The sequence below is a fragment of the Paramormyrops kingsleyae genome, chromosome 10 (genome assembly GCF_048594095.1).
Source record: "Paramormyrops kingsleyae isolate MSU_618 chromosome 10, PKINGS_0.4, whole genome shotgun sequence".
Taxonomy (NCBI): Eukaryota; Metazoa; Chordata; class Actinopteri; order Osteoglossiformes; family Mormyridae; genus Paramormyrops; species Paramormyrops kingsleyae.
In genome coordinates, this window is record NC_132806.1 from 29852788 (window position 1) to 29866132 (window position 13345).

The following is a 13345-nucleotide window of genomic DNA, read 5'->3' on the forward strand; positions in this document are numbered from 1 at the left end:
ATGCTTAACGATTTAAGCATCTAATCATATAAACAATACGAATTTGCTAGTCTGTTGGGACTCCACGTACGAAATGGTGTAGAGTAAACAAAGCGGTTCCGTTTCTGCGCATAGTAACCTGCGACAAATGAGCTTCCGGTGCACATTCGGCCATTTCCGGCGTAACTGGCTTCGGCGTGGTTTCAGTGTTCGATGTTTCTTCGCTATGTTGATGTAATATAACACATTACTGAAATATTGCATTTACCACTAAAGCATAGTTATGATATATCAGACCTTGAATGATACTTTGTTTTTAAAGATAGTAGGTTGAATAACGATAAATGTTTATAAAAATACCAAAAATGCTGTGCACTAGAGTAGGGGTTCCAACCCCCCGTCCGTGGCCAGTATCCCAGCGGCCTCCGGAACCCTGCATTTTGTGGAGAGGTTGGTTGATTTATAAAAATAAATTGTATTTTCAGTTTTATAAGACTCTCTCTGGTTCGCACTGCTGTTTCCATTGAATAAATGGGAAGGGTCACAGTCATGAAATGGCCGATCGTCCCCCGCCCCCTCTACCGACTGCCTTATGGTTCCGAGATATTTTTGTACAACGTACAGAAGGTTGGGATCGCCTACAGTGGAGTACATGTCGGGGTTGTCCACGTGTTTTTGAAACAAGGCGATGAGTGTAACAGATATTTATGTTGCACACGCTGCAAACTGCAGAACAACTGTTACCAGTTGGGTGGGGGGAGCAAGTTCCTGAAGTGGACTGAATTACAAGTTGCCAAGCCACGTAATAGTATGTAGAAATGTGCGTTTCGTGAAAAAGACGCGTTTATTTTTAGCAGCGCAAGACACATTGTGGGTTTCAAATTCAGTGTAATGAGCAAAAATTAACAGACGAAATAAATAAAAATTATAAGAAACAAACATGAGTACAGGAAGACATCTTATGAGATAAGCAGTAAAGAATATCTTTCAACGGTTGAAAATAGTGATCGTATAACTTATGGTATTATCATGACTTAAGTGTCAGACCCAACTTCAGCACTAACCTAAGTCCATATGTGCCTAGATCAGGCCTGCTAGTTTACCCTAAAGTGTTGGTACGGATTCTCTTGTGGGAAATGGTCAATCATTGAGAAGACATTCAGTCTAATATTACAGTAAGATTTGACATTTTTCTTTAAGCTTTTTACATAGGTTTATCAAACTCTTCAGTACAGAAAGTACAGAGGCAAGGTGCATGGTTTAAAAAAAAAACAAAGTAGTGTTAATTGCATTTACATCAGCCTGAACAATTTAGTACTTGAAATTTGGGGGTGGGGGCTGGCATTCAGATTTGCTTACCCGGCAACTGCAAGGTAATATTACAGTGTGTCTCATTTAAAAACTCATTTTGTACCTTTTTCCCCACACGGCTACTCACTCAGTTGAGGATATTTAATAAATTTAATACAGCTTGTAATATACATATTGTCATTGTTCCAGTATATTAATATCTATTGCAACTTGTGTAGATGCACCCAGAATTACATAAAGAAAGAGAATATGATTTCATACACACGAGTTAACACAGGGCTGCTAAAAATCCGCATGCTGACAGAGGGCACACAGGGCTGCGGAACTCCAATGTCAGCAGGTTCCTCTGCCTGCACACGTTTTCGGTCTACTTTAGTACTCTTCTACTAAACTGACCGTTACAGGTCGATGAACCAATTCGGCTGTCTCAGTACGGAACTTGTGAGCAGTGCTTAAAACCTTGCGCACACAGCACCCTGCACGAAAGGCATTGCCTTACATCAATGTCGGATGCCTTAAGTCTTTGCAGCATAAGATGTATATCTATTAAATGGTTCACTGACAGCTATACATTGATCTAATAGCCATGGTGGTGGCCACAACTGGACAATTAAATCAGTTGTTTTAAGGCTGTAGCAAAATGAGTAAATTATGACGTGGTATTTCAGGTCATAGCAAATCTGATGTTTAACAAAAATATTTAAGGTGGTTTCCAACCTACTTAAAATCAGGTCAGAAACAGAGAGGTTATTTCACCCCACTGCAAAACTAAAGAGGTGCTGAACTGCACCATAGTTCCAGAGAGAATATATGGTCTCTGGATCCCTTGGTCCCAACATATATTCATACCCACCATATCAGAACCTGCTTTTCTGTCATAGCTGATTATCCTTTCTGCCCATGTCCTACACAAAGGACCCAATTAGTTGTTCCCCACATGGATGTGTGGGTTTAGCCGGGGGTCTAGGTTGGGGTCAGTGTCAGCTGACGCCCGTCCCAGCTTCGCCATGACGATGATCAGGGTGAAAAATCCCAGAGTGCCGAGCAGGAGCACCAGAAGAACCCTCTGCTTCAGTGTCAGGGATGTCCGCTTGGAACCCGATCGATTTCTAGAAAAAGAGGAGTGTGAAAGGACGCTGAAAGCTGCTGCTGCCATTTTACTTTATAAACTGGTTTAACTGTAAAGTAATTTATAAACTAAACGTCACAAAATCTGAAGATCTGGCATTGATACTTTTACATCATTTGAGTATGATTAAAAAAAAATGACATGGTGCTCCTTATAAAGTAAATGACTAATAGTGTATCAAAGCATACATTTCAGGCTAGTAAAGTTTATTTTCCTGAACTTACAGAGCAGCTGTTTTTCATAGCTGTATATTTGCATACTGAATAAAATGTAGGATTATATTAAAATTAATGTTTAAAGAATTAAAACATGAATGTGCATGAAACTGGTACTATGAAGGGATTGTAACTAACTTGAGTATCTGTGCAAACCAGCTTAATGCTGGGCGACGCCGATATTTGTCGTCGTCGAAGTCGATCTGCGTGACAGAAGTGTGTCCAGAGTCTCGGGTGTCATAAACTTTCCGGGGGGAAGATGCTGAGGATAATAGGGTTGGGGAGGGGGGGTTACAACAGACTACACCCAGGAAGCCAGTATATAAACAAGAAACTATGACATATGCATTCAAACTCTGCTGAACCTAAATTAAGTTAGATAAGAAAAACACGCAGGTTAGTCACACAAATGGGCTTTTTTACGAGAGTCAAACAGAGACCAAGGAATTTTAAGTGTCTTCAATAATGTCATTTGAACTGCAGAAGAGAACCAGAAACTCCCAGAAAAGCCCGTGAGTGATCACAGTGGAAATGAGCATCATTGCTACAAACTTAAATATGAGACAATAAGAAAACTTGGGAGATACCCCTGAGAGCAGAGTGACAGCTGAAGGAGCTGAGGAATGCTGCTCCTGACATGTCAGGACATGACAGAAAGAGAGCCTGAATGCCAGCATAGCAAGCAGGAAGTCAGCCCTGCATGGAAACTCCAGCAATGAGCCAGACTTAGCCGTGTGCAAAGGTATAAGGATTCAGAATTAAATGCAATGAGGGTAAACTGGACTGTTGTGTGCTTGTGTCATCCACTTGCATCTTGTGGTGTGACTTTGAGAACGTTTTCACCTGTCCCAGTTACGGTTTAGTTTATTTCACTCTACTATAAACAGCTCTTCTGTCTGTATATAAACCTTGGAAAATCCAATCTGTATCGAAACATCAACACTGTCCCCCATGTCTCAAGGTTCTGTGCGCCATTTTGAGACGTTCTTGAGCTACATATGACTATAATGATTTGAATCCATCTGAGGGTTGTTGAGAAGGCTAAATCTGTGGTAAGTAAATCTGTCCTCTATGATCTGCTGAAAAGCCCCAGGGCGAGTCTGCAGCCGGTACCTGAGTGAAGCACAACGGACTCGCTGGCCGACGCGGTGCTCATGCTGACGACACAGTGCGACTGGGACAGCAGGCTGCCATTGTTACTGCTGCTGGGAAAGTCTGCCTGGGTGGGGGCCACGGGGGGCACCGGGTTCGACATATAGGGCTGGCTGGCTGGAGAGGTTGTGGATGGTGCTGTAAGTGCTGTTGGAAAAGCAGGGGGGGGGGGTGAAATTTCACTCACGATATCAACGATGTCCTTTTCCAGAAAATTGTTCATAGCTCATTGTCCCAAAAACTTTTCACTCACAGTCAAAAGAGGACCAGTCGGTGTAGTCAGTGACGTCATGTGGCGCGTTTTCTTGTGCACTGCTCCTTTCTTCAATCTTAAAAGATAACGATAAGCATCATAAATAAAGGTTACTCCCATCCCATGTGGAAGCAGAACAGCATGTTTCTTAGGTTCTCCCAACCAGGAAGACTGCCTCCCATCGCCCACTGACCATGTTCTCCTTCCCTTTGATATCAAAGTGGCCCACCTGGCCCACACTGTCCAAATGGCATGCAGTTTCCTTCACCCCCACCTGGAGGTGTGAATAGACAGCTGACTAAAGGTGTTTTCCACTGCACTTTCAGTACTGGTACTGGTACTTGGCTGGAAGTCAATGGAAAAGTGAAAGTACCCAAAGTACCGCACTTGGAGCAGTGGAAAAGCACCCTAAATGACAGCTCCTGGCCCCCGATGCTTTGTACCTTTGATGCTAATTATATTTATTGTCCCACTCGGAAAGCTTCCATGATTCCGCTTCTAGAGGGCTCCTGGACGTGTTTGTTCACGCCCGGTTCACACCTGGTATTAACATGTGTCCTGGGTGATTCGATCGCAAGTGGGCAGTGCTAATTTCAGGTGTGATCACACCCAAAATTCAATGAGGACGCATCGAGATCCGATCGCTCAGACCACATTCGGAGGTAGTCTGGGCCTCATATGGCCACATTCTTATAGCAGTGTGAATGTGTCCCGGGTTGCATAGAAGGACCATCTACTGAACTGACGTCCTTGTCCGAGTGGAAATACGTACGTTCCACAAGTACATGTATATGTACTCAGTTGCAAGTTTACTAGGTACACGCAGTAAAAACTAATGCACTTCTGCAATAAATCCTCGTAATGATTGTTATAATGTTTAGCTTATGTTGAAACACTTTAAGAGTAGTAATGATTCAACTGTATGATCCTATGCAGCATTGTGTTCAGAACCGATCCTGGAAGCTATGGCGCAAAGCAGGGAACAACCCAGGATGGGGAACCAAATAAGTAAATATCCATCTACAGTGTAGCATCACAGACAATAAAAAAAATATAAAATTGTATTTATTAGACGCTTTTGTGCACAGCGACGTGCAACTGGGAAAGCAGGGTCAACTAGCTCCTGGAGTAACTGGGGTTTAAGGGTCTTGCTCAAGGACACGACAGTGACATCATTCTAAAGACCCCGGGATTTGAACCAGCGACCTTCCAATTACAGGCACAGTCTCCTAACCTTCACCGCCCCACACTTCCCAGATTATGACCTGATCTGGCTTCTCATGAAAAATGCACGAGGCAGTTTCAAGCAACAACTCTGTTCTAAAAGCCTGGCGTCTCACTTCTGCGCACACGGTCCGAGTTAAGCGAAAGAGCGACGGCAGTGCGACTGGCCGTCGGTGCGAATCCTCACCAGCGGCAGGCCCAGGCCCGCGCGGGCCCAGTTCACCGAGGAGAGGCGCTCCCTCAGCACGTCCGCCACCGGGTTGGCCAGGTTGGAGGGGGGGAACACAGGCCCATTGCAGGAGGGACACTGGTACCCGGCCGGGGCTGTGTGTAGCGGCAGCCGGGCTGCCAGCTCGTTCAGGCAGGACCAGTGGAAAACATCTGTGGGGGGAAATGGAGAAAAGGCCTTGTATGATACTATAGCCCAGATACACAGAGTTACACTAAATACAACATGTACATGTATGTTAGATGTAAGGTCAGGCAACACAGGAGCGATCAGTGACACCCTGATACTGATGTCAGAATTGGGTCCAAACCAAGGATTTTTTACTTGATCAGTATCGCCTACCAAAGCCTAATTCAAAGCCCAATCTATTTAGCTTCCTGCATCCACTTAATTTATGCCAGTTGCACAGACTGTAAGGTTCTGTGACACGCTGCAGTAAGCCTGAGGGACATGGCTTTAAACTGCAAGCTATGCAGATGTCGGCCATGTGGAAACTGTTGAAACTGGAAACTCAAAGTAGCCCGAGAGCTGCCTGCCATGTTTGCAATGCCATCCCTTAGGAAGGAGGCAGCAACAGGGCATCGTTTAATACAACAAATTTAATTGGGCATGAGCAGAAACAGCACAAGGAGGAATATTGCAATATCCCGAGGTTCACTCAGATAAAAGACTGCACTGACGCCTATGGTACAGTATGTGTATCGATATTTAAATAGTTATTAAAATATCGGATCAGGACTCAGAATCGGCAATATTGAATGGATCAGATCAGGGTACCAGGGAGCTCCTGTCTTACGGAAGTAGCACATTATCCCCCTGCCCTGAAGGGCTGCAGCTCTTGGAGTGTTTAATTCTACCTGAACCTTTAAGAGTAAGACAGAACTAATTAAACTAACATTTTCCCACAATGGCGACTTCTGTATAACCGTTTCATTCCAAAGTCGCCTCATAAAATCATCCCAGATATATACATCACTTACCATCCTTACCATCATTTGATTACAACATTTTCATCGTAACTAGAATACACTCATATAAACACACTGATTCAACCTTATTAGGAATAATAAGATGAGTAAGTAGTTTTTTTGTACAGCACCTTTCAAGAACAAAATGTCACACAGTTTAATAAAATAAAGACAATCAGACATCAACAAAAGGCCTGTCGGTACAAAAACATTTCCAGACGCCGTTTAAATCCTCCTTTCTGCCGGCTGATCTCATGACCACAGGAAGGCCGTCCCACAGCTGTGGGGAAACAGCAAAAGCTGTCAGCTCTGCTCTTAAACTTGGACCCAGGATAACAAGCAGACCTTGTCAGAAGACCTGAGGGTCCCGTATGCTGAGTTTGGGGACAAAAGTTCACCGATATAAGTGAGAATCTGGTTAAGGGCCTTATAAAAAATCTTCTCTGATGTTTTTTCTGGGAGCTATCATAGAGAAGCCAAAACAGGAGACATGCTTCCAGGTCCAGTCCGGTGTGTAACAATTTCTAAGTAGCTGAGTTGGTAATTTGCCAAATGACACTGATTCATATTTCTCCCTGTGACGAGGACGGTACTGCCTTTCAGAGGTGAACTTATTATCTATCCACAGAGTGTCAGATCCGCTCATGGTGTTGTGTCAACAGACACAAAGCAATGCTGAAAAATCACTTGCTTTTGCATATCATCTTTATGGGATCCAAAATATTTCCGTACAGCGAAAGGTAACCAATTCTTGTTTGATCTTCGCCTCCTCATTCATTTTCGTTAAATATCTCACAAACACGCCACGCTGTCTATAAGTGAGACTGACAGCAAGGACAAAAATGATTATGACGGGCTTGAAGAGTGAATGCAGAGCTCACGCAAAAAGAGCAGCAGTAAATTTTAAACTGATAAAACAGGCTTGCTAAGTTCCCTATGAGAGTGTCATTGTCTTAACCTAGCTGACTTGGGGGTCCTTGTTATGCAAAAATTGCATGTGTATAACATGCAATGTTAATATTAATATGGTACATTGTGCATCTCTTCAATATTGAATGTGACTGGTGGCTTGCTGTACATACAGAGCCTGCATGTCACTCACTAGCAACAAACTCTGTATCCAAAAACCCTTAAATCAACAGTTAATTACGTTATAGCACACAGACGTCCCTTGTAGATTAGTCATAGACAATGAGGCCCGTGTGAGTATTCCTTTTGTATCAAGCAGCAAAGAACTTGCTTACCATAGCAAGTCAGTCTGACGGTGTCCTGGGAGGCCAGGGGGGTGGAGCAGAGGCGGCAGTTGGGGTTGTAGTCACTGTCCTGAAGCCACTGGAGGTAGGACTGAACGATGCACTGCGACAAAGAGAGAGAGAGCAAGGTTCAGGTGTGACTGGAAAATTGTAACCAACACTGTAAAACCACCTACAAATACATTCAAAATGTACATTTACTAAAGGCCTGTCCTTAAACAGCAAACTTTCACAAGTAGTGCATTACTGACCATTTGTAGATCTTCATTTTTAGTTTTATTCAGTCATTTTATTTTTGCCTTTTAGCTGCTTAGTTCATTCCTGTATTTTAAACAACACTCAGTTATATCCATTCACATGTGTATGTTGCCCCTATAGCATGAAGAGCCCAGACATGTCTTTGAATCAATTCATAGAAAACGCAATCGGCTGCGCTGCCATTGTTCCTGTGCATGACTCTAAGGCAGGCTTGCAGTTATCCTGTGTGAATGATCACCAAACACCAAGCTGCTTTAACACTAGTAATAACTTTTTTTTTTTTTAACTGTATCCGCTTTGTTTACAAATTTAATTTCATTAGCACAATCAACACCATAATCAGTTTAATTTAATTCCCTTTTTGTATGCATGAAACTGAAAATGCTAGTTAAGGCTGAGAGAGAGTATGCAGGTGCTTTAGTTTCAATACAGTCTATGTAAAAAAGAAAACGAATCACTCTTCAGAGTAAGGCTACACAAATCCAGTCTTAAACAAGCTTAAAAACTGCCTAACCACATTGATTATTTACCCTATATTTTGTACTTTTTTCTATGGCAAATGTCTTACAGACAGGAGGGCACGTTTCACTCAGACAGCTGTATCGCTAAAGTAAAATTGACACTGACTGGTATGTGGCGAGGGACTCGTCAGTGGTGAACCAACAACCTACTGACCCAGAGCCCGCCACTCCCTGCAGCACAGACAGTCATTATCAGGACTGAGCCTGCCCTAGACGGTAATATCAGCCAGGTCAGGGGAGAGAGCTTTCTGGCAGACCTACCTCATGTTTTTAACATAAAAGCGGCTTTAATTATTTCAGCAAGTGCAGCTGAGATTCAAACCAGTAGCTCCCCTCTGCAGGTAAGTCAATTCAATTTTATTTGTATAGAGCATTTTCACAACGTTACATTGTCTCAAAGCGCTTTACATCATCCCTGCCCAAAGCTCCCAGTGAGCAAGCCAGAGGTGACAGTGGCAAGGAAAAACTCCCTAGAAGGAAGAAACCAGACTCAAAGGGGGAGCCCATCCTCCAGGGACTGGCAGAGGAAGACAAATGAATAAGACAGTTAAAAAATTAAAAACTGCTCAAACCCACTGACCTTACTGTGGTTGGTGACAAGGCAGTGTTCACACACATTGACTCGGTGTTCAAAGCAGAACAGATTAGTCACTTTCCTCTTGGGACATTTACACAGACCCATGGCCTGATCTATCAAAGAAACAACATAATCAATAAACATGGGGATCAGCGAGTACAAATGAAACATTTACTGATATATATTAAAGAAAACTTCGGATGAACATCAGTGACAAAGTTCAATTTAAAAAACAGCGCACGAAACGGTGAATTAATGGAAATAACAAAGCAAAAAATAAATTAAGTTCAAATTACAAAACAAACAGTGTATGGAAACCCTGCTTTTGTCAATCTCAATAATCATTCAGAAGCAGCATGTCAAAAATAGTATATAAAGAACAAACTGACTACATTTAAAAAGGTATTTTATTTGCAGTACATCAACTGAGGGTACCTCTGTATGCTGTCCCTCAGGTTTGTTAGTTTTTTTTTCTAGGAAGCTACATTTTTGTCTTCAAGTTGACCTACAGGTATATCCAGCTAGCTGACTAACAAAAATACGCCTGCTAAAACATTAAGGTTATTACCAATGTGACAATATTTTACAATTAGCTGTAATTTTAGATTTCAGAATCAGTAAGTTTGATTAACCTAGCTTAGCTAGAGTAACTGTAGCGCTAACTACTTCGGAATCATGTGACACGAGCTGTCAAGCTATCCTGGAAACAGCTTCGCAACACACAGCGCGTATAGTTCACGTTTAAGGAATGTTAAGCACTTTACCTGTATTTCACAAATTGTCAAAGTCCCTCTTCTGGCATACGCTGTAGGAATATGGAAATGAAATGTATCTCTATTTCTGGTGACTACCGACTTCCTCTGACTCGGATGCCACGTCTCTTCCGGCAGCGTCGCAGGCTGATGACGTCAGGTGCGCAGACCTTATCGGCCCCTACAGCTCTCCTAAACTTTTAAATGTTATACAACCGACTGTTTTTTTAAAAAGCACCTAACAATGCACTGTAAAATTAAAAATAATGAATGTAGTATGGATTGTCTTTTGTTGACGTAATTTTAAAAAAGCGGTGAACGTTTTCAACTGTCTGAAACTATAAAATGATCATTTCCACCTAGCAAATCCGGAAGTTCCGCCTCCGCAAGCGCGCAGGCGGGCAATTTAAAATAAAAAAAAGCAGCTTTCACCGTTCCGCTGAAGACGGTGTCTTTTTGGGAGATAATATAACTTTTAAATTTAGTTGTTAGCGCGAATTGACCATAATGAGTAATAGAAAAGCACGGCCTATGTCGGCTGGACGAATGAAAGGGAATGAAAAAGATGTCCGTATGTATCTGTATCTTATTCAATGAGTAGATATTCGGCGACCGGGAGCTCTATTGATTTATGAAACTGGTGTGCATTTAGTTATCTGAAGTTGACGTCGCCCGATCTTTTCACCCAGCGACTGATGGTGGCGTGTTTAGCAGCTTTGGCTCGTCGTTCAGGCGTCCGTTGATTTGACTGAATGTGTTTTAATCGCTGTGCCCGTTTTGCAGAGCTCATCAGCCCACAACCGAGGCGGTCGCCCAGGGATTCTGGAGCCGCGAAGAAAGAAGTGGTGAGGAAAATAAAAACCAGTCGCCATTTAGCAATTTGTATTATTCTGATATACATTACATTATATATAACACACACACGTACGTATATACGTGTGTGTGTGTGTAAAAGCGGCCGTAGAAAATGGATGGGTGTGTGGACTTGTGTGTGTGACTGTACTCCCAGTACGCAATTTGTTTTAATTTACGTTCATATACTTAAAAATAATTGCATGCGACAGTAAATGATTTGTAAAACGTGCGCATCGCGTTGTCTATTAATCTGATTGGCCTTACGAGAGCTGTGTGTGAAAATGGGTGTGTGTTTCCTCTGTAAGGCACAGAGCCCCAGACCTCCGGTTAAGCGGTCCATCACCGTGAGGAAGATCGCACCGAGGAAGACGCAGGTCTGTCAGATACCACCCCGCCTCCTTTCTGTGACCGGGTTTTAGAAAATTACTTTTGCGTGTGTTCAGCTCCTGTTGAAGAGGCGAGAAAATATCTATCATTTGTTGTTTTTTTTTTGAACTTGCAGACATTTTCTTTCATTTTCTTTCCTCTGCTGAACTTCTTTATCCAGGTCCCTGAAACACCCACTCCTTCAGTAAGGCGGAGCCCTCGAGTAAGTCCTTATACTAAAATTCTGATGACAAGGACTTGATCTGTGCTCTCCTGTTGGCTTGTACAGAGATGTTATGTTAAATTAGAAGAGCCTCATCCCTGGCCTGGGGAATAGAGCAAGTCTGATGTAATTAGGTTAGATTAAACTTTATCGTCATTGCACAGGTACAAGACAATGCAATTTAGCATCTACCTGAAATATGCAATAGACAGTGGGTGCAAATAATGTGTTAAAGTGCAATAGAGAGTAAGGTGCAATAAGTTAGAATAGAAATTAGAATTTCCTATCTCGTTTATTGTTGAAAATCAATTAATCCTGAACACAAGAGTGATTATCAAGGATGATCCCTTATTTGTCATCTGGTTCCCTAGATTTCTGCAGAAGGGAACAAGGAGAATGATGGGTCCACAGCTGGAAAGCCAGAGACGAAAAGATCCACCCCGGCCCCTAATCCAGCTCCCGCTGCATCTCCTCTGCGGCCCACTGCCATGTCCTCTATCCAGGCTGTGGCCTCTCCCAGCACCCAGGAAAAGCAGGACCTCCACAGTCTAGAGTGGTCCCAGAAGGTGCGGCGCTCCTACAGCCGGCTGAGTCACGGGGACCACTCCTTCACCGGGTCTCCGTCATCTCCTGTGCCCGACCGCAGAGACACGTTCTTTGGCTTTGAGCAGCTGCAGACTCCGCCGGTCGTGGCCAGGAAGTCGGAGCGGTCAGGGCTGAGGACAGAAGCATCCATCTGTGGGGGCTCCTTCACACTGCTGGACGGGAGCACCTGTGTGGCGGACCCCCCCGAGCCAGACCTCAACATCCCCGGGGTGGTGGTGGTGAAGGAAAAACGAAAAAGGTTTAGAGCACCACAGATAAAAGTGAGTATGAAGATAAGAACCACATGGTCTTTCTGTCACTGTCTGGATTTACTCATCCATCCATCCATCCATCCATCCCAGATGTTCTCAAACATCCCTTTTGGAGGACACATCAGATGTGTAACTTTTACTATCCATTAGCTCATATTGTAACTGTGGTACATCAGAAACGCAAGTTTTCTGAAACATTTAATATTGCTTCTCAACAGTTAAAGCAATGATATGGGGCCCCTTCTGTGGCCTGTACTATGAAGCCGGGTTACTGGCTTATCGGGGTAACTTGTCGGATTTAAGATAGTCTGGGCAAAAAGTGAACAGATATGAAGTCCATATAAACTGTGGTACCTTAAATCCGACAAGTTACCCCAATAAGCCAGTAACTCCACTTTGTAGTACAGGCTCCTGGTTTTAAACTTGTGAATTAAACTCTGTGAATTAAGTCTGTGTTTAAACTACTTTTACTTCTCTGTTAGGTGATATACTTATGTGGAAATGGTTATCCTGTTTCTTAGTGTCTTTAGTCATTGCTTAACACTCTGATTCATCTCAATTTCAGATGTCAGAGCTGGACTCGTTAGCAGCAAAGATGAACGCAGAATTTGAAGAGGCAGAGTGCTTTGATTTGGTGGTGGAGTAAAGTCTGTAATATCGGCTGTTGGAGTTGCATATTGCTGTCTTGCAATGTGGCCAGTCACATGTTCATCATTTCTGCAATGACATCACCAGATGTCTCGGTTAGTAAAATAGTTATTGAATGACTGACTTTACTGGATTACTGAGACCGGTTTAAGAATTGCCTCACTGTTGTCCTGAAATTGACACAGTAGAACTGAAAGTATATGTCACAAACAAGAAAAATAAGTGAAATTAAGAGAAACAATTTTTCCTTTGTACCTATTTGTAAATAGTTTCTGTAGAACTTATTTCATAATTATCTTGCAGCTGTTAAAGATCCAGTTTTGCTATAATGTATTTTTCTTTTGCAAGTATTTTCAAAATACTGTTTGTAATTGCTAATTGGGTCATTTCTGCTTAATTCTTTCTGTATTAGCCAGTCCTCATGATAGTTAATGTTTACATTACCTGCTGTGTATAGATTTCTGTCTGCCATTATTGAGTGTATATGTGAGTGTCTAAGCTTGTTTTTTATGTTTGCTTTCTCTATTTTCTGTCCGCCCAATAAATGAGGAGCTGTACGTGCTTTGTGGAAAGGA

General features: G+C 42.7%; 2 protein-coding genes across 3 annotated transcripts; one reads left to right on the forward strand and one right to left on the reverse strand.

Annotated features, from left to right (window-relative positions):
- Nucleotides 1-804: 804 nt before the first annotated feature.
- On the reverse strand, nucleotides 805-9972 carry zfpl1 (zinc finger protein-like 1). The gene is made up of 8 exons (XM_072717665.1): nucleotides 9834-9972; nucleotides 9073-9182; nucleotides 7705-7816; nucleotides 5451-5644; nucleotides 4040-4115; nucleotides 3748-3933; nucleotides 2773-2896; nucleotides 805-2399 (listed from the first exon to the last, which is right to left on the reverse strand). The coding sequence occupies exons 2-8, from the start codon at nucleotides 9172-9174 to the stop codon at nucleotides 2213-2215; spliced, it is 981 nt and encodes a 326-aa protein (XP_072573766.1). The 5' UTR covers nucleotides 9175-9182; nucleotides 9834-9972; the 3' UTR covers nucleotides 805-2212.
- Nucleotides 9856-13345, forward strand: cdca5 (cell division cycle associated 5). Of its 2 annotated transcripts, none has more exons than XM_072717666.1 (6): nucleotides 9856-9981; nucleotides 10605-10666; nucleotides 10982-11050; nucleotides 11224-11265; nucleotides 11637-12131; nucleotides 12688-13345. In XM_072717666.1, the coding sequence occupies exons 1-6, from the start codon at nucleotides 9885-9887 to the stop codon at nucleotides 12766-12768; spliced, it is 846 nt and encodes a 281-aa protein (XP_072573767.1). In that variant the 5' UTR covers nucleotides 9856-9884; the 3' UTR covers nucleotides 12769-13345. The 2 variants fall into 2 exon arrangements, with proteins under 2 accessions (XP_072573767.1, XP_072573768.1); XM_072717667.1 differs by lacking the exon at nucleotides 9856-9981 and adding an exon at nucleotides 10070-10392.

Excerpts from the sequence above, each read along its gene's own strand:
- zfpl1 (XM_072717665.1), bottom strand. The coding sequence starts at position 9,174 with ATGGGTCTGTGTAAATGTCCCAAGAGGAAAGTGACTAATCTGTTCTGC. Across the intron at positions 4,116-5,450 it reads CGGGCCTGGGCCTGCCGCTG|ATTGAAGAAAGGAGCAGTGC; the intron begins GTGAGGATTCGC and ends TTATCTTTTAAG. Across the intron at positions 3,934-4,039 it reads CGACTGGTCCTCTTTTGACT|CACTTACAGCACCATCCACA; the intron begins GTGAGTGAAAAG and ends CTTTTCCAACAG.
- cdca5 (XM_072717666.1), top strand. The coding sequence starts at position 9,885 with ATGGAAATGAAATGTATCTCTATTTCTGGTGACTACCGACTTCCTCTG. Across the intron at positions 10,667-10,981 it reads GAGCCGCGAAGAAAGAAGTG|GCACAGAGCCCCAGACCTCC; the intron begins GTGAGGAAAATA and ends TTCCTCTGTAAG. Across the intron at positions 11,266-11,636 it reads CAGTAAGGCGGAGCCCTCGA|ATTTCTGCAGAAGGGAACAA; the intron begins GTAAGTCCTTAT and ends CTGGTTCCCTAG.